Genomic DNA, 21,956 nt, shown 5'->3' with positions numbered 1-21,956 from the left:
GTTTGCTATTTTTATAACCATTACTTTTTAATATTGCAACTGTGTTGTGCTAGTAATATTACAATGTTCAAATCATTGGTTGGCGTGAGAAAATGAAGTTATAACTGATCAGGGAATGAGTAAAAGTATTGAAAATTGAGAAACTTTTCTACTGGAACTTGAACTTTTTTGAAATTCTCATTTGTTCTTCTTGCAAATTTCTGATAAAATATCAAAGTTTGAGTCTATTTGATTCTGAACATTTACTTGAAGTTGCAACTATTTTTAAACCTTCCAAAGTTGCATTTCGTTTCGTCTTAATTCTTCTTGGTAAAGATTTCGAAGAGTTCGTTTGAAGTTGGAAGAAATGTTGTTGAGTCAAACTCACCTAGCATTCCGGGAGGAAACTCATTTGGCGCATAATGTTCTGATGCTGTTCCAACGATGGATCGAGTGACAATCCAGATATAATTTTTGCCCGTAATTCCTAACGAACTGGCAGCTTCCAAAATTTTTTGAGCTTCTTGTTTAGTTGAATATAAGAAAATAACTCTTGCCTCTGATTTGGCCAATTTATCCAATTCCAATCTAATCTCAGCTGGAGTTCGCTTTTTAATAGTAAATATATCCAAAATATTGAATCTTGAATGAAGGCAAAAAACGAACAAAATTAGACAAATTGAACAGAAAAAAGAAAAGTCGAACAAAAGACAAAAGTTTTAAAAAAAGGAAAATCTCACTTGAAATCTTCGAAAGATAATATTTGATCTCTAACTGCTCGTACAAAATCTTCATGTCCACCAATGGAACTTGTGATTATTGAAAAAACATGCCAAGAATAACGTCTTGCTATACTCAACATGGCAGATGCTTGATGCTCCAAACTGGGTGCCAACTGAAGAATCCTTGAATCTGATATTCTCTGAAAGCAAAAATACAAAAATCATTCTCCACTCGAACCAAGAGAAGGCAACAAACAAAGTAAAAAAAGTTCAATTGAACGTTAAAGCTGAATGATAAATATCATTCTAAATTGTTCATCATTGTTCATCATACTTGATCATTCTCAAAACTCGAATTTGTTTGAATGGCTAAAAATGCTGATGAAGAATAAATTGAATAACTTTTTTCTTCTTCTTCCTTTTCGAGGCTAAAAGTTTGTTGCTGCTTTCATCTGATTGACTTACAAGTTTTCCTCGTTTCATTTCCACTTGATTGTTAAATATTTACTCTCATTGTTTGATTAACAGTCAGCCAATTTAAATATTGATCAACATCAGAATCATCCTGAATCATCCAAAAATCATCAACATGAGCAACATCATCATAACATTATTATTTACCATTAAAACAATGGAATGAAGAGAAAAGAGCAAATAACGAACAAGAAAAACTCTAAACAATCAGGTTAATCAAAGTGTAACAACAAATTGTTGGACCTTTTCCCTTCTACTTTTGCCATTATTAAGCTTTAATTACAACATGATTAAAGGCCAAGAGCAAAATTGGAAACTAGAAAAGAATGGAATGAAAAAGGACGAAAAAAAAGAGTTGAACAGAAACAATCAACAATCAGAATTGTCATGATTGTTGAACAATATTTAATCTAATAATTTACTCGATAGCCTCAAGGATTTTTAAATAATAAACCTGATAATTGGAATGAAATTGAAAATGGAAAATAATGGAATGAGGAAAAAAAAACGAACAAAAATTTCAATTCAAATTGATTAACTGTAAATTGAATGTTTATTAGTTGATACAGAAAAAGCGTACATTAAATGATATTTTATTATTCATTTTCAATCAATCTTTTTCGTTCTTCTTTTGTTCATTCTTTATTGTTTCATTTGGCAACTTTGGCTCATCTTTTCCTCCTTTTCCCTGTGATCATTTGGCTAAATGAAACTGACAATTAATTGATTGTTGATTACAATTGAAGGAAGAAAAGGCAAAAACATTTTCTCATTAATTCATTGTTGCTCTTTCATCAATCTTGACCCAAGGTAAAGTGATTAGAGTTGCATCTGAATACAGTAAAGACTAACATTTATCACAAAAATGTATCATTCGAACCATTAGAAATCTTGCAATCGACTTACGAAGTCAGAGAAATGTTATCAAGCCGAACTTCGAAACTTTGAAGAGAACAGCAAACTCTTTAGAATAGCTTTTAGATGTTAAAGTAAATCTGTTTTTTGCTGAGTTTTGATTTTGGTTTAGTCTTTGCTCTGAAAGGTCAAAGCTTTTTGGATGGAATGAGCTCGAAAAATGAAACAAAACATTACCTGAATCCTGGTTATTGAATCAAATTGACGGATTAGCACTTTGTCTAATCATTTTCTTGCATTCGAAGGATTAGAACGAAATAATCTTGAAAATGAAGGAAATGAATTTTCCACTTAAATAGCAAATGTCAATAAAAATATTAGATTAGCAAAAGGTATTAACTGTTTCGATGAGCTTTATGGAAATAACAAATTTGGTTAATAAAAAAAAGATTTTGTAAATTGCTCTTTTCGATGTTTGCAGCAATAAAGAACAGAAAAGGAAACTCGAGTTTGGACTGTTTGCTATTAAATGCAATTGACAATCTCATTTATTTTATAATACAAAAAATTGGGTTCGCTTTTTGGTTTACAGTTTAAAACATAATTGGAAACTAAAGTCAATTTTTTCATTAAAATTACTTTTAAGTTTACTCTTATTTAAAGGTTGAGACAACATGCTAAAGCTAACGTGAAATAGGATTTCACACTCATTTCATACAGAAAGTCTTGCTTACTCAAAAGAGTTGCAAATTTGGTGAAAAGATTCATCATTTAGATGTTACTTTTCTTTAGATCTTCTTTTGTTTTCGAGAAACAAACTTAAGACATTTTCGAAGCAGTAATGCAATAAGTGTTCTGATCGCGTTTGAACTCAGCAAACGAGTCAATTTTTCTTTTATTTTCAATTTTAATGGTCAATCATCATTGCATTCTCATGTCTATTGTAAGGAAAACGATTTCTGCCAAAATATTGAGCTAAAGATGATTTCTTCGTGAAATAACATTGACCAATTTACAGCTCTTACAATGTTGTCAACAACATTTTTAGAAGCGAAAGTTTTGATACTAAATAACACTGAAACAAGCATTAGATCTGAATAGGAAATATTTAGCTATGCAACCAGAGATCACAGTTGACTTTGGAAATACAATTTTTGAGCATTTCTTCTTGTACAAAGTTTAGTTGCGAAATATGAATTTGCAGAATTGAGTAAGATGAGAACAGAGATCACATTGATCATTGTAATAATAATTTTGAATGTAATGGATAAGTTTGTCATATTGATACTTCTTTGGTTGCAATTGCAAATCTTTACAAGACTGAACCAGAATCGAAAGCAGAACAATAAAGACTGTTAAGGATTTTAATGAACTCAAGGGGAAACAGAATAGTTTATATCTAATAAGAACGGGAAACAACTGCTAATAAAGATATTAATCCTAATAATTTGTCAACAACTTTATTCGCAATTCAAATTGAATTCAAACCATTTCTTTGTTATTCAAATTCAAAACAAATTGTTAACAATTTCATATTCAAGCAAGGAATCCATGAAATGAATGGTTTCCATCGATTGGCATTGCTAACATCAAAGACATTAAACTGTTGATCCTGACAAGAACTACAAATGCAAATTTTGCTCGAAATTGAAATTCTGGGCAATTCCATATGTATTGATCTATTAATGGCTTTGATTTTCTGGCTTTCGATCTGCACCTTCAATCTTTATAATCTTCTTGTCGATTAAAAATGAAATGCAGTTGAAAGTTGATTAATTGCCATAACTTTATAATTACATTGAATGTCACTTTGATTGTAAATGAAATTATAACTGAAGAGGAAAATACGTTTTCAGTTTCAAATGAATGTTAATATTTGGCTGGATATTCAATTACCAGTTAGACAGAAAGCAAATGTCAAGAAGAATCCATGAGATTTGTTCATGTCAAGATTTTATTTGATGGACAGTTTTGCGGTGTTCAAATGAAATACAAGTTTAATTTGTTTTCCGTCAGTCTCGAAATAATTATCAATCTACAGTTTCACTAATCTCAACTTGTTGTTTGTATCCAATTTGGTCACTCGAGCAACATTAAAGTCTTGAAATCACCTTTTTGCCTTTTCATCGTCTTACATTTGTCATCCTTTTCTTGGTCAACATTGAACCAGGGAAGATGAAAAAGAAAAGGAAAAACTTTTTTTCTGTTCCTCATCGAATCCATTGACTAGATTAATCTTGTTTTATGTTACATCTTTATCTTCTTCATCATCATTATTCTCATCTTAATCTTCTTCTCATAATTTTATTATGACTTTTATCCATTCGCTTTGGCTGCCCATGCTAAGAGCATGAACACACACACAAACAACAACTCAATAAATTTTGATAAATAGTTTAACCTTTGAAAGAAAAACAAAACAGAAAGAAAAGGAAAGAAACAAAAGAGGTTACAAAATTCATGTTATTCTTGATTCAATCAGAGTAAACTCGCAATTCTCAATGTTATCCAATCGATAACACAACAAGCCAAAGTGAAGGCAAAAGAAGCGAAAAAATTGTGAAAAGGAAAAACATTTTTACCTAAAAAAAGCTCACAATATTCAGCTCACATCGTTCATTATCAATTAAATAGCGTCAAAATCATGATCTCATGATTATTAATGAAATGAATACTTACTTGATTCTTTATCCAATGGAAAGGCAATGAAAGAAAAGAAGGAAAAAAGGTCAAAATTTTGTTGCCAAAGAGTTTCTCAATGAATCTTGAATCAGAAGAGAGTTTAATTGTTGAATGTTAACACAAAATTGGTCAAGATAATTAGCCATTTGCAAATTAAATTACCTCGATAATTGTGGTTATTAACAGAAAAGTTTGCTCTTTTTCAATTTCTTTCAGCTTCTTCTTTACCAACATTTGTTCATTTTTGTTGGATTATTGAATTTATTGTGATAATTTCATTTAAATGGTCAATTAACTTACCCAAACCTTTTACATTTTAATCAGTTGAACGTTTCAATAAGCCATTATTTAATGTGATTAAGGTTAATGATGTACAATTAATTTAGTTTTATTGTTCCCATTGAAATGGAAACTTATTTCCTGCAAAGTTGCTCAAACTTTTCAATGAAATTTTACACTCAATTTGCATAATTTTGCACACTTTTCATGCTAATTATTCATTACTTTCAAATGCTAAGCTCAGGGTTAACATTGAATCAATTTTGATGCAACACAAGCAAATGTTTGAGCGACCATTTCGCTTCATTAGGTTACATTGAATCTTGTTTACAAACAATTTGTTTCTCGATTAACTCAATCGACTTTAGAGAAATAAACCAAATTCACAATCAAAATCTCAATCAATGTTTTGCGATTTCGGTTCGAACCAGAAATTATTTTCTTTCTTTTCATTTCTTGTTTTTGGTTCAGTCTGAAGATTATTCTTGATCAAACATTGCAATTGATTGCGATCTTTCATCCAATAATATTTCATGTGAAACAATCCAACACCAAATTGATCAAGGTTAGTATATTTTCGAGCGAATGTCGACTATTTGGAAATGGAATGATGGAAGTTCAAGATTTGTATGTTTTGATATTTTCGGTTCTAACCAGAAGTTTGTTTTGCTTTTTCTGGTTTCTTCAATGTTTCTTTTGGTTCGTTTTTACGACTTTTTTTATCAATCGTTTCGATTGGTTAAGATTGTTCAATATTTCAACTGAAACTATTGAAACAATTGAGTGAATAAAAGATTAATGTTGTCTGAAATTTCATTAAACGTTATTGATAGAAAATATTGAAAATGTTTTATTTTCGTCTTTGAATAATAACATTTATATCTGATGATGAACCTAATGATTTATTGAACTATTCAAATGGCTTTGCTTGTTATAAATTGTTTGATTTTGATTTATTGCAATTTACTTGATTTACATTTAAAAGGGCAACAAAAAGGTCACTTTGAGATGGACAAACGGAAAAGAACGTGATTTATGATTAACAGTTGATTGATGAAGTTAAATTGAAGCAATTAGTTTAATTCATTTGTGATGTGCAAAAGCATTTTTCACTCATTTTTTCGACTTTTTCTTCTTCTTCTTCATTCTCTCAACACATTCAAAGCAAATGTTAATCAATTCAAATGGGTTGATATAATGGTCGATAAGATGTCAAGATGTAATGAGAGTCTCGAGTAACACTTGAATTCATGATGATTATGATAATATTTACAGATTACTGAATTATCGAGTTGATACGTCCATTTGAATAATGAGATTAATAAAAGTCACAGATTGGCAACAAAATTGTTATCAATCCATTTTTGCCTGTTGAGATTAATTGTTTCATTCAGAATTGTAAAGTAAACAGAAAAAGCATTTATCATGAAATATTTGCCGAATGAAGAGAGAAAAGAGAACGAAAAAAATGAACATTTCCATTGACTCGACTTTATTTTGAATGTAATCACTTTTTTTCGTTTAATCAATTTTCGTTTATTCAATTGTTTCCATTTATCGCAACCTCTTAATGGTTTAAAACAAACAGTAAGGTGAACTAAGGTGTATCCATATTTCATTATTTATCATTGGGAGTGAAAAAAAGTCAACATTTATCTTGGTCAGTCTTGAAGCAAAAAACAAATGGTCCAAGGGAATTGCAATTGTCCAGAGAGAAATGTGTTTGACTTGAGAAACAAAAAGTAAGGAATGGACAAAATGTTCAAATTAATAACTTGTACGTTTGTCATCAATGTTGGAGTACATCAATCAGGGAAGGAAAAAAAGAGAAAAGGCTGGGAGGTTTGAACAGTTCTTTTTTACGACTTCTTCTTCATTTTTTTCTCTCTCTCTCTTATTCTGTTTGCCTTGGTAAATGATTCTGAATGATTGTGAATGACTGTGAACCATTGAATGGTGAAACCCGTGAAATGAACATGAGAGGAAAGAAGCAACACAAGAAATGTTTAGAAACAGGGAATGATAACTGGGAGTGAAAAGTGAAACAACAATCAGCATACAAGAAGGTACAAGATGAACGATCAACTGATGAACTGTTTACACATTATTTGTATCTTTATGTTTACATGGTTTCTTATTCAAGTTTATCCAGCATTCATCAGGATCCCATGGAGTAGGAAAGGTCATACCTTGAAGGCAATATTATTTACCCATGAAGAGTGCAGATGAATATGATAATGAGCCTGATAAGGAGGATAATGATGATGAAGAGGGAATGATGATTTTCAAAACTGGATAAGCATTGACATCTTTTTTTCTTCGTTCTTCGCCAAAAGGTATTCTCTGCATGATTCCACAGATTATATCTGCCTCATGGAGTAGATAAAATTTTGTTTCTTTTAACCTTATTGCTCATCATTTCATCATCCCTCCTCATCTCTTCACCCCTCTGCTCATCATTATCATTTGCTATGTCAATGAATTTACTTTGCCAGTTGAAACATGGAAAAGAAACAATTTTTGCGACTCTTTTACCATTCAGATAAGTGAAATGAAATAACTCAGTAAATGAGGATGGATGCACTTGACTAGTTGTAATCGATTAGATGGAGTAACTGGGTAACGCCAAGTCCTTTAATTATTTAATTGACTTTTCATTTATTCACTTGATTAACAAATCAGTAAATTTCTTCTCCTCTCCTCTCAACTTTTTCACATGCCAGTTCAGTAGAGTTGAAAAATGTTCAAAATCAACATGGTAACACAAAATCTTCAAGCTGGACCCATTTCAAGCCATTTATCAAATAATCAATACAATGGAGCAAATGATTACCAAATGGTTCAAGGATGGATAGACTGCAAGTCAACGGTAAAGGCAGAGTGAACCTTCTTGTTGTCACTTAACAAGTTGCCTTGTGCAGCATCAAGAGTCTGCTTCAGGCTATCCAAGTTGAAGGCATCACTTGATAACTGTTAAGTGATTATCAAAATTTGTTTAAAGGTGAAATTTCATCACGGTAATGGATAGCAACCTTGAATAATCTATTCCTGGATTCACCTTATTGTACTTGAATGGGAAAATTTAAAAGTGGCAATCATTCCAGTTTCCAATCATTCATCAATTTAAACATGAAATGTTTATTAGGATCAAATCAACTTTACCCATCAACTCATCACCATCAATGATGAATTTACTTGCCATCAATTCATGATGTTCAAGGTAACGAAATCATGAACATTCAACTCTAGAGATTATCCAATCGAAACAAGTTATCTTTCATCTTACAGGGTGACTCCTGCCAATTGGCTACAATTAGTCAAAAGTTGCAGTTTGACTTCAAGGTTTAGTCAATGCTTCACTGAACATTCTTAAAATCAACAGTTGCAACGAAATACTAAGTTGAAAAAGGTTCCCATAATCCTTTAACATTTACTCATTTTCAAATTTACGACTTTTTCTCTGAAAATGTTTCAATCAAGTTAATAGTTTGAATGGAAAAATTAGTTTTATTGAACTTAACCAGTCTAATGATAATAAAAATTGAAATTACAAATTGCAGCAATGCAAGTAAAAATAGAAGGAAAGAGAGAAAAAAAAATCCTGTCTAGAATTGAGTTATCAAATTCACTCCCAGTCAAAATGAAAAAAAAGTGTTGCCTCCTTGAGCAGTGAGAAAAAATGATTATGTTTAAATGATTAGCTAATTAATTTAGTCATTAGACAGTAATCTTCTGTCAGTTACCTTATGTCATTGTTTCTCACTGTACAATGAAATTCTCGTATTCAACTGGGAGTTCTTTTCCTTCTAACCTCCTTCTTAGGTCTAACGTCTGAACAACTTTTCTCAACTCATAAACTTTATTCATTTCTAATAACAAAATAAAAGGCGTAAGAAGAGGAAAACGAGGCCAAAAGCAGGGAAAAAAGATGAACAAGAAGAAGGCAAAGAAGAAGAAAAAAAGAGATTTCTTGAGCTTATTTCTATTTCTTTTCTCCTTAACCTTTACACTTCACATTTGGAAGCAACTCTTTTTTTTCTCCCTTTATTTTTGCTTCTATTTTTGTTTCATTTTCAGAAGTAGAAAGATTCCCTTTTCATATTTATTCAACTGTAATAAACCTGTAAATCATATCAACACTGCCCAGTAAACTAATTGTATCACTGAATTAACCCTTGGTAACAGTTTTTCGCCTTCACCTTATTTCACCTTCTTTACCAAGCATTTAACCTGTTTATTTCACTTTTAATCTTTCACTTCAATTCATTTTGATTCCTTTTCCATCTCTTATTTATCTTTAACAAACTGACTCGAAACCAAATTGTTTTAATCTTGATAACCTTTAACTCCCTTCATTCACTCCCAGCATTCACTCCCTTCATCAACTCCCTTCAATCACTTTCCAGTTTCCCTCCGAGAGCAAAAAATGATTTCCAGAAATGATTCACTCAATGTTGCAGTTGAAAAAAACACAAAAAGTAAACTCAATAATAAAATGTAAAATGAGTAATCATTAAAATTATTGAAGAAAAATTGAAAACATTTATTCAATCAAATGAAACAATTTATTTTTCTGCCAATTAAACCAAGAGCAAAGTTTATCCTGAAACATTATCTTAAACTGAGTTTAAAAATGCAAAATAAGAAAAGAAAAGTTTATTATTTTTTGTTGATCGTTATTATTATCACCATCAACATTATTATTAGCATTCAAAACACGTTTTTACATTAACTTTGACTCTTTATTTTGAGATGATCAATTTTGATGAAATTTGCGGTGAATTATGTTTGATAATTATGAATGGTAAACATGAGGCCAAAGAATGCAAAACAAAAATAAGATAAACTCGCCTTTTTTTTACGTCTAATGTAGACTAAAGTTTCATGATAATAATTTAATCTTAATTTGATTGTTCAATTATAATTCATAACATGGTAAAGATGCATGAGATGTCACAGGATATGAAACTGATGAGCTTAATATCGGATGAAATATTCTTACTTTATCTTCATTGTTCTTACAGAAAAAGCAAAAAGAATCACTTTTTTTCTCTGAACTTTTTTCTTCTTCTTCTCTCAATTCTGTTGTACAGATTTGGGTTGTTATCATGAATACCATTAAATTGGTTGGCAAGTAACAAAAAAAAGTTGCTACTTTTTTGGCCTCAATTTCGAGGGCCTCTAATTTTCAATAGATTCAGTTTTATTTCCGCCAAGAAAAAGAGGCAAAAAATGAAATAAACTTGTACATGATCAACATTATTTATTGTTGGCAACTTGAACGAGAAGAATAAGAAATGATTTAGTTTCAATTCATGAGTTATTTTTCAAGTTTTACTGAAACTTCGCCATTGATTCGCTCTTTTTTTGTGTGTGCCTTGCATGCTTCCACTGCGCTACTCTGCTCTACTTTGCCTTCCTCTCTTTGGTCTGTTCATTGTTACTTTGAAATTGGAGTGAATGATTGATAGTTTAAAATGGTCATAATCAGGTTCATTGTTGCCTTGGAAGGAATCATTAATCATTTGGTTCCATATGAGAGTTGAGGCAAAAAGTTATCTGTTGGTGTTTGACCCCAAAGAATAGAAACTAATTTTCATGAGCAAAAATAAAATTATCAGCTTTTCTTTCATCACTGAAAATCGCTGTTCAACCCTCAATCTTCAATCCAATTTATCGTCTTTTCATGATTTCCACTTTCCACCAAATCAATTCAACTCTATTAACATTTCAAGATCGATACTTTTTCTTGCAGAAAAAAAAGGTTTTTCCCAAACTCGACTCAACAACTTTCAAACTATTGGTGCTATCGAATCTTGAAATTGGCCTTTAGCAAGTCTTGAGATAATTTTTGCTGAATATTTCATCAAGTTGAATGTTATCAGATCAAATCCAAATCAACATAAAAGTGCTGTCTTTTGTCTCATTGAAGAGATAATCAGATGAACTTGCAGAAATTGTGAAATGAGAATTAAATATTTATTAGAATCAAATCAGCTTCATCAATTTTTGTACAGTTGATACAAGTTCACCAAAGTCAATGTCAAGATGAAGTCAAAGGTTATCCATTGTGATTAAAAATGACTCTAACCTTAGCTGTTTCTGTCACAATAATGCAAACTCAATCACTTGAAATCACATTTGTCATTGTAATCATTTTAAAACTTGAACAGTGTCAATCTTTGACCGTCAAATTAATGACTTTACACAATCAATTTTATCATCACATTAACAATGGAAAATGATGATTAAACTTGTAATTTTCAATGAATGTAATCAACATTAATCTTGCTCAAATGCGCTGCAATATTTCAACCTGCAATTTCAAGCCTCTTTGATTGGTATAAAAATGATCAATTTAACAGTTTAATTTAGACAGTTAATTGAAATCAATTTGAGTTTAAGCTATAAACATGAAGGCAAATGAGGTTGAAAGTAAAAATGAATTTTGATCAAATTTCAAAACATAAATAATCGTCTGATTACAGCAAAAGGAAAGAAAAAATTGGAAAACATTAAAATTTCAAACCCAATTTACGCATACATTTTGAGGAGTAAATATTGCTTTAGTAACATTTGCAGCTACATATGCAAATGTAGTTGTAATATTAATATGTATTTACAAATTGAAACTTTGCATTTAGCAGGGGAAAAAAGATTTCTCAATGTTCATCATCTTTATCAACATCATCTTCAGTGATCAATCAAAGTGATGAGAATAAGAATATTCATCAACACTTTTCTTCTTCTTCTTCTGCTTTTGCATCCATTAAATGCAGACACAAATGACAATCATTAAAATCAGCATTGTTACCAGTCAAGACACACACAATGATAATGATTAAGTTTCACTGAATGTGACACTTTAACTCAATGTCCAATGAGAATATTAATTTATTAATCTTTCTCTTTTACTCCATTTTTTAGCCTGATATACATGTAATTGGCTTATCACATTTACTTGTCACATACGAGACAATCATTTCTCATCTTTACCTTGTCACCAGGCTCACCTTTACAAAATGATTATCATCAACATGACTATCATTATGCACATAACATTTTGCTTGATATTAGCATGGCACCAACTCACCATTTCATCAACTTGTCATCAAGTCAAATACTGTGACTAAAGACAACATTGACTTGCAATGAATAAACAATTGAATAACTGCAAGGTGAAATGTTAATAAAATGAAAAGTCCAAGTTTATTATCGCCTGCAGTCAATTCAATAGTCAAAACAATAGACGCAGGACAAGATTAAATAAACCAAATATAAAATTATTAAATGAAAAATTAACTAATAAATTGTTTATCGTCACATCTTTTATGCATCAAAATTAAAAAATCTGGATTAGTCTATTAGTCTTTTTGGTAACATTTGAAGTCCATTTTCTGAAAAGGCAAACTTTTTCAGATTGGCTGGTTTCAGTTGCAACTTGAAAACTTATACCGTTGGGAAAATAAACGAATTTCTCTCAAAACCAATTGATTAACTGAACGGTATGGAAACAGTCACATTCTTTGGCCAGCATCAGTTATGAACATATAACAAGCATCAACCAATCTGTTTGTCCTTCAAATCCCAAAATTTTTTGTAGACTGCTAGTTTACTGTAATCTTTTCAGGTAGCATTTCCCAAAAGCAGATCCGTTCATCCGCATTATTAGCATTCTTTCATTTTCCATAAGTGTTTTGTGCCACGCCATGACTAGGTTTCTGACCTGGAAAGGACCATTTTTCACATTGGTTAGGTCTTATAGACAGAAACACAGGTTTCATCAATTGTTTCTGTCTTTTGTAGGCAATTTGGATCATCAGTAATAATTTCAATCTGCAATAACACGGTTATCCTTTTGTAAGTCATTCAAATCATGAGGCAGCTATTTTCCTATTCAAATATCATTTAGAGGTCAAATAATGAAGTGACCTTGAATGATCTTGAGTGTTTGAACTTATGGTTCTTCAATCTACCAAAGTTAATGGTTCAAATCTGAGGTATGTAGCATCAATCGTTTCTTTACGAGTGGACAAAAATTTGATCAGTTTATCTAAATTTTTCCCCCGTTTTTCGTTTTGAATGCAAACATTGAACAAAGTCAAAACTTTGCGAGTTTCAGTTACACCATTTTCTTTAACTTAATCATGATCCAGTCCATAATAGGAATGAAAAATATACTTGAACAAAGTGGCATTAAAATAGTATTATAAACCTTTATTCACAACACACAATTTCAACTCTCTCCTTGCGTCCAAACAAACGATTGGTCAACAAGGAACCATTCTCATCTCAAGAATATTATTTTTACAACTGGACGTGACTTACGACTATTCAGAAGGATATCAATCTATTAATCTGTACTTTCCTTTCTGTCCCTCATCCTCATCATCATCATCTATCTTTACATTCCTTTCTTTCACTCATTCATTTGGCCATCATCTTCATTGCCCATCATCATTATCATCATCATTTTGCCTCAGCTTTTATACTTTTTGCAACATTACAGTTATAATCTATTACATTGCATACAATCTAAATTGCAGTTGATTCAGGTTCACTTGAATCCCAGCTAATACTTGATACTAATACCAACAATTCAGCCTTTCTGTCTTTTCCCTTTCTTCTTTATTCCAAAAAAAAATCTCATTCCATTCCACTTCCATGGTCAATCTACTTCCGGTTTTGCCTTTCATCTTCAATTCCAATTGATCAACTCAATTCAGTCACCCATTCAACTTCACCAAGTCACTCATTTAACCCAAACTAAAAAGTTAAACTCACCAAAAAAAAGCTAAATCAACTATTGATATCATCATCACTAGTCATCAACTTTCTTAACCTTCAAATGTGAACATTTTTTCGTACTTTTATTACACTTTCGAACCTTTTTTTCTTTGCATTTTTTCCCTTCTAATTTTTGCTCTTCCATTGACTTTGAGTTTTTAAGTTGAACATTTGCAGAAATGGGTGAATAAAGAGGAAAATGAAAACAATGACAAATATTTTTCTCTTTACTCTTTCACTTTATTCATCATTAATGGCACCAGAATCATCATGATTCAATATTTTTCTTTGCTTTTCATTTTTTTGTTGCTTTCTTTTCTAGCAAAATGTTTTTCTGTTTCAAAGAAAATTTTCTTCATTTTTCTTTTCTCCTCTTCTCTCCCTCTATCCTTCATTTTCATGATAAATTTATCAACTTGAATCACTCAATGATGGACTTGCAAGTCAAAAAGTCTAATGTCAATTCAATTGAATCAACTTTTACTTTCAACTCAATTGAATTATTCTCACTTCATGCATTTTTTGGCTTCATGTATTTTCGTTTCTAAACACATTTTGTCTTCTCTTTTTTACCTTTCATCCCTCATCTTTATATCTCAATGGAGTTGAATGATAGTGATGATGATGACGATGAGAGAGGAAAAAAAACAAAAGTGAAGCGAAATGTGATATAATTCAATGGATAATATTTTCATTTATTCATGGATTGAAATTGAGATTATAAAGAGTGAAATTGTTTTCCTTTTGTGTGAGACCGAAAATTGTTGATAAAGTATTCTGATGAATCAATTGATTGTGTCCAAGTTGAAGGTTTCATAGTTTAACCATTTGTTATTCAGTTTGCAGGAGATAGAGAGAAAAATTTTAATATTCCATTTGGCCTGAATTTTACAGATGAAATAAGATATTTTACTTTATCATTATTTGCCTTGCAACTGCGAAGAGTAAACTGGCGATGAATAAAAATGAAGTTGCAAAAAGGTAAAAATGAATTTGGAAGAGAAAATAAAAAGTGGAAAATGATTATCAATTACAAAGGTTGACAGTAGTATTGAAACAAGCTTGGAATTGGTGAGCAGGTAATGAACAAAAGTGGAAAATGATGATACATGGAAAGGATGTAAAATGGAAAGAATAATTCTGAGGAGAGAAAAAAAATGATTCACAATCAAGTGAATGGTAAAGGCAAGAGAAGAGGGAAAAAAGTGTGTACAAGCAACAGAATAAGATATTATCATGATGATTATGAGGCTGAGGTTACGAATGATAAGTTGTTCACAATAAACAATATTGAATAAGAAGTTGAAAATTGGTAAAGAATGAGGAAAATAGGGTGAAAAAGGCAATCATGGAAACGATGAGCATGAGAATGTCAATCAAGAAGTGAAAGCGTAAATCATTCAACGTGAAAAGGTCTCATTGTATATCAATTTTGATGCAGCAAGAGTGAAGTTGTTGGGTTGAAATGTTGACGTTTCTTGTGCCAAAGAAATGTCTGTTAACAAATTCTGATGATGATGAAAATGAATGCGTAAATAAAGATGTTTCATCATTGACTATCATGATCAATTAGAATGATCTGAAAGTGAAAAATATGCCACGCAAAAGGGTCCATTGGTCTATTTCACTTGATGGGTAAAGAGTGACTTGCTTAGGTTGGAGTATTCAAGACTCTCGTTCAGTCATTAAAACGATTTAAATAGCGATGAGCATTGAGATTAAGGTGAAGACATGAAGATGATCATGATTAAATGCATGATGGCTATTATGATGCATATAAAATGATGATGTCTGAGAAAATAATGAAAATGAATGTTCCATCCAAGTGAAAATGAAAAATGAATTTCGTGCAAAAAAGGTCTCACTATATGTTAAACTTGATGGGATGAGGTTGACTCTGTTAGGTTGCAAGATGCATGTCTTGTAGCCTTGGTTAACTCGGTTTTGTTTAGACATTTTTCTTGGTGAAAATGGTTAAGATGAAGATGTGAATGAAGAGAGGTGACGGTGAAGATAATACACTGTGATTGAATTTCAAACCACGTTCAAGATTTGATAATTTCTTGCTTTATTTATCTCACTGTATCAGTTGAGAATCATGAGGTTACCCTGTGAGTCAAGTCATGCAAAGGAAAGAGAATGAATGTCTCATGAATGATAACTAACCGAGTCCATGGACAGAACAATATTTATCTTGATTTTTGTGTACAAAAGAAAAATATCTTTTACTTTTTTTTGTCCTTTTTTTCTATTCTTTTTTCTTTCTATTTTTTTTCTCTCAGCATTTCTTTTTCATTCAACTGTATTCCAATGAGATTCATGATAAAGTTGAAGAAAATGAAGCTTTATATCATATAAAGATGAAGACTGAATACGATTTGAAAGATACAAAAGTGAATTGAATTGAATTTTGCGGTCAAACATAACCATTCTTTCACCGAAACAAATGAAAGTCCAATGGAACCAAGAAAAAAGTTCCAAATAAATGAATTATTTTCCATGAAGAATATTCATGACAATAAATTGTCAACTTAAAACCCACAATATTGACAAACTTTATTCTCATTTGGAACAAAATAATGACTTAAAATTTTCACTGTTTTACCATCAATGGTTGACTTGCGTTAAACCAAAGTTCACAGTCAATCACAAGTCAAAATTGCAAATGATAAATATCATGAATATTCAGAGAGAAAATTCTTGCACTATTTTGACTCGAAAATGTCACGAACTCGATACATCTCTATTTGTTTTCCCTCCCTTCAACCCAATCCATTCACCAATCTATTAGCTTGTTGTGCCAAAATCATCATCGTTATTACATCAGTTCAATAAACTCGAACACAGTTTCAAAGTGAAAGTAAAAGTAGGTAAACATTAAAATTTTTTTCGAGTTATTACTTTTCTCAGGGGAAAATTGAAAAATGTTTCTTATTTGTTTAGCTAAAAGTCTAACTCTTTTTTTTTCGCCTCATTTTTGTTCATCCTTTTTCTTACTTTTCTTGTTGACTTTGATTTGTTTATTACATTTGAGTGTAAACTTTTCTTCTGAACAAGTTATTTAAATAATAATATATTTATCATTAAAAAATGATAACTGACAATTTATCGAGTATTTATCAACTTGTTTCAAGAAGAAGAAGAAAATGCTTCTTTTTTCCCAAACCAAATTGTTCCATTCAAATTTTTTGGCGTTTATCTCAATTTTGCTTTTTTACTTTTCTTTTGACAATCTTGTTATTCACATTTGCTTTCTTGGACTTGAATTTTTTCGATAAATTTTCAGCTTCTCAGGGAGTTTTCTTTTCACTTCATGTCAATAAAATTCATGAAAGAATGAATGATTCTTTTTTTCATGAAAGTTTAATGCTTTTCTTTTGTTTCACTTTTCAACGAAAAAAAAGTCTTGAAATGTGAGAAGTGGTTTCAGGTAGACAAGAATTGAAATTGCCTGGGATTGAATGTATATTTATATGTACAGGGAGTGACAGTCAAATGGTAAGTTTTGAATCGTAAATAACTTTTTCGAACATTCTTCGAATTCGATAATTTTTCAATTCCATACAATCAATTAGTCAAAGTTCTTGATAGGATTCTTCCGAAGTTATCAAGGAACTTTGACTGATTGAGTGAATGGAAAATTTTTTCGAATTCGAACGAAGTGCGAAAAAGTTATCAACGATTCGAAACTATTTGACTGTTACGCCCTGTATATTTGGCTTTTCTCATGAAATGCACCTCGAGAAATTTCATGTCAATAATATTCTTTTCTTGGCTCCTTTCAAGGGATTTTCTGAGAAATTCAACTCTTCAATTGTGTACCATTTTTGGCATAACAAAATTGTTCCCTGTTGTAGCCTTGAGCTGTAAACAGTTGCTTTAATTATATCAAGTCAAGGGTTAGGGTTGGGTCAAATTACAAGTTTGACATTTTTGTGTTTGCTGTTTGGAGAGGAACAAATGAAATTTTCAATAAAATATTTGCTGAAAGGATAAAGAGTTAGACTTGAAATTGATTGATGAAATGGTGAACATGAAAGAAGAATAGTTTTAACCTTTATTTGGCTCTGCAATCATTATGGATGGTCAAAATAGATTGAACCAGACGAGGCGAAAAAATAGTTACAGATAATTTTAAATGTTATTTATTTTTTCCCATCAACTGCACAGGGAGGAAAATTTCATCAACATCATTGTTCAATTGTCAATCAAATCCATCAAACTTGATTTTCTATTTTATTTTTCGTTGAATTTTTCGACAAAATTTTTAAAGAAGAAAAATTTATCGAAAATTTTGAGCCTTTTATATTCATTTTGTAGGTAAAGAGATTGAGACTTTTTGGTGAAACGCAAACAGAACGAGTTCATTAACGATAAGATTTCAATGTTTCCAGCATTCGAAAGACCAAAACCTTACCTTAGATCAGAAGAAAATGTTAGATAAAATTGTGAAAAATTCCTTTTCACATGATCGATCTCTGAATCATTTTGGATTAGAGTTAAACTGTTTCCACTGTCAGTTCGAAGGTTGAAAATTCTTGAAAGAAATCGACTTTTTTCATTATCAATCCCTGCTTATCTCATTCGACTTTTCCTTTTCTAAAAATATTTTTACTTGCTGATGAACTTCAAAACGCAAATCTAAAAAGTTGTTTTGAAGTTTACTTTACCATTTGATTTGTTCAAAGTCAAATCGAAATCTATTAATAAATTTCAAGATTCAACAGGCCTATTCGATTGACTGATTTGATATAAAATTGTAACCAGAAAGTGCGCTAAAGGTAAAGTTTGGTTTATCGAGATTCAATTTTTCAAATAGAACAGAAAAAGAATGTAAACTTTACAATTGTTGTCGTTGAAGCAATTTAAAGGCATTTAATAATCGCTCTTAAAATGCTTCTTCTCTTGTCATTGTGTATTAAAGTCAACTTTGTACAATCGCATTAATGCAATTTTCATTCCTCTTTGACAGATGCATTTGCACCAAGTTTCACCTCGTCAATTTGCTATCATGTAAATTGGTTGAAGAAGTGAAAAAAAAGAAGAGCAGAAAAGACGAAATGAAGAAGAAAAAAAACAAACGTAAACTCGTAAACAATTGGTTAACATTTGAAAGTAAAGGCCCAAAAATGAGATGCAAAAAGAAACCAATAATAACTGTACTTTTAGTTTATCTGATTTCACTTGACTTTCCAACATCAATGCTTGTTGTTTAGCATCACCATCATGAAGAAGATGAAAATGATGATGATGAAGGAATGAGAAGAGAGAGAGAGAAGAAAAAAGAAAATCAGATATTTGGCTCATTTCCATTTCCATTATCAATGGTTTACTGATTTTGTGAGCCTTCCCTGTTGTTCAATCCCAACTCCTTTGCCTCTTCATCTTTGACTTTCAAACGTTGTTCCGTTTAACCAAAACATTTTGCCTAATCACAATCCTTTCAACTAGTTTTTCACCAGCCAGCCAAGGAACCAAAAGCCCAGTAAAGCAAGAAGAAGAAGAAGAAGGAGAAAAAAAACCTTTCCATTTCTCATGAAAATTCATAGACATTTGAAAGGGAGGCAACATGGTAAAGAAGAGGAGAAAAAGGGAAAACTCCAAGAATGCAAACTGGGCTCGAGTTAATCTAAATCAATTCTCATGAGTACATTAAAAAACAAGTTAGTTTATCAGCGTGATACTGTTTAATAGGGAATCCTAAGCCTTGATGAAACACTAACAAGCCCTTCAATCAATAACAGACTTTAGCCTTACGTAAACAGTTGAAGTGGTAAAAGGGTGAAGAAAGGCCAAGAGAAGGAATCAATTCTTTGGAACATGAGAAACATTGAAGAAAGGTTAAAGATCATGTTTTAAGATGATGGTAATGATGATGATAAAAGTGATGACTATTAAAGATTTAAGAGCAAGTCAGAGAGAGAGAGAGATTGATTTTTGGTTGAATCGGTCGAGGTAAACAGTGATGAGAAACAAATTGAACACAATTATCATTGGATTCATTTGGAATGGAGATTTTTCTGCCTTTTCATGAAACATTTTTTTCTTCTCCCAACGTAAATCTTTAACCTTATCATCATCCGAATCATCATTGAAAATGAACACCAAAAGTTGTTCCAAGGTGACTTTAAATGTTTCCCAAATGAATCTTTGAACCTGCAAATTGTCAACCTTTGGTCAACGATAAAAGATTATATTCTGAATAGTTTCTAGTTTATGTGTTGTTTCATTACAATTAATCTGATAAAAGTTCAATTATACCTTTTACTTGAAGCCATTTAGTCAACCTAAACAGTACAATTAATCAATCTGTTCAAGTTTACATTTTCAGATTTGGTGTTGTATTAAAGGCATTTGCATTTGGATGGACAAATTAACATTCAGATTGTCAATTGTTTCCTACTGTATCATGTGAATTCTCAGTGGATATGGAATGGAACAGAAAAAAGAGAGGAGAAAGAAATGAAAAACAGAGTTGACAAGAAAAGCAAAAGATTCATGGTAATCATGATAATCATGGAAAAAACGGGAAAAAAGAAAAAGATTTGAAAAGCTTTGTGATGAAGGGATGAAAAAAGACGAAGGAAAGAAGAAGGTTGAAAATTCTGATTCAACATTTTTTCATGTTTTTTATTTTACTCTTTTTTTTTGATGAGTTTGACTAAAAAAAGAGCTGAAATCCAAAGTAATAGCTTTTTTCAATCTCAAGATTCAAGATTCATTGAAGATGAAAATTAATAGAGTTCGTCAGTCAGTCAATTGGACCAAGTTGAGTGTTTTGTTTGTCATGCAAAAATGAGTTTGAAGGAATGGGAAAAAAGGATCAACTTGTTACCTGAGCAAGGCCCATGTTATCAGCATTCCAGGCTATCATTGGAATCCCAAGGTATCCAGTTAATTGCATTAAATATTGAGTAGCAGCAGCATTGGTTCCATAAGTGTCGGAATTTGTCATGTAAAAAATGGTTGAAACTCCATTTGGAAGTAAATGGTGACACAAGTTGTGCAAAACATCGGTCGGTGAAGGATTCAATGGCATAAGAACAACATTTGCATTGGCAATCTCAAAGTAATTGATGAAATTGTGCTGATCACGGCCTTTGGTTAAAGCATCGACCGCATCTTGTAAAGTTTTATTGTACTTGCGTGCCAACGTTTTCAATATGGTGGTTGGCAGGATGGCACCAAAGACTATCTTTTGAATGCCCGTTGAACTTGTCCGGTGAATGGGTAAAATTGGGTTCACTTGGTTCAGTGGATGGTCCAGTGATGGTGAGGTTATACTTGATGCAGACCCATTGACTGGTATGGGTTGTATGGATGATGATGATGAGGGTAAACTTTGGCCTGGAGTTGAGGTAGTTGCTGGTGTTGAAGCCAGGCTGGCCGATGTTGTACCAATCTGGATGGTTGGACGACGACGAGACTGTACACTGGATATTAACAGGGTAACGGTGAAAAACGCTAAACTTGAATAGAGTAACAAATTGGGCCTTTTTACAACATTTAAGATTATACTAGTTGGCATGGCAAACCTCATGGTTTCAAATGATTTCTCCTGATTACATTTACTTTTTCATCCATTCGGTTTGCCTCTCAATTCAGTTTCAATCTCACTCACTCCATGTACAAGTTTATCATTCAAAGTCAAACCTTTTTCAGTTTATTGGATAAGATTGAAAGGGACATCTAGTGATCAACAAAAGTACTTTGGTATTTAAAACGGTTCAATAGATGGTGCTGTTGTTTAGATTTTTTCATTTTCATTTCTTCTTGTTTTCATTTGAATTGTTGTTTTGTTAGATAAGTTGACCTGAATTTTTGTGGATAAATCTATTAATTCATGATTGTTTTTTTTCTTCATTACTTATCTAGTGATACGAGTTGCTTTTAGGGATTTATAAGAGTCTACTTTTAAGTGAATTATCCTTGTTTAATCTTTGCGGCGCGGTTTCTCATCTTAATGTAACAACTTGATTTGTTTCAAGTGAATTTACTAATCATTGTTGTGAGTCCAATTGTTGTGAAAATAGCCTTGATTTTTGTTCAATCTGTTAATCTCAATCTTGGTAGCTAAATGGATATTGGCTTTAAACACGATTCATCAAATTTTGGCAACACGGTTAAACATCGTATAAATGGATTTTTTTATGTTGTTTTTATAATTGTTTTTGTATT

The 21,956-nt window shown here is 31.4% G+C and overlaps 1 protein-coding gene across 1 annotated transcript in view; it reads right to left on the bottom strand.

Moving 5' to 3' along the window:
- LOC107371665 (glutamate ionotropic receptor NMDA type subunit 2) overlaps nt 1-899 on the bottom strand; it is a 28,294-nt gene extending 27,395 nt beyond the window's left edge. Inside the window, exons 1-2 of the mRNA XM_015939808.3 lie at nt 720-899; nt 368-621 (exon numbers count right to left, since the gene is read on the bottom strand). Of these exons, the coding sequence (XP_015795294.2) occupies nt 368-621; nt 720-841 (376 nt within the window). The 5' untranslated portion in view covers nt 842-899. The remainder of the gene's footprint in view (nt 1-367; nt 622-719) is intronic.
- Nucleotides 900-21,956: the final 21,057 nt, after the last annotated feature.

Source organism: Tetranychus urticae, chromosome 3, assembly GCF_039701765.1.
Source record: "Tetranychus urticae isolate SD_2017Ah chromosome 3, NJAU_TeUrti_SD_1.0, whole genome shotgun sequence".
NCBI classification, from domain to species: Eukaryota; Metazoa; Arthropoda; class Arachnida; order Trombidiformes; family Tetranychidae; genus Tetranychus; species Tetranychus urticae.
Note: the sequence above shows the minus strand (reverse complement) of the source record. Positions and strands in the feature narration are given on the sequence as shown.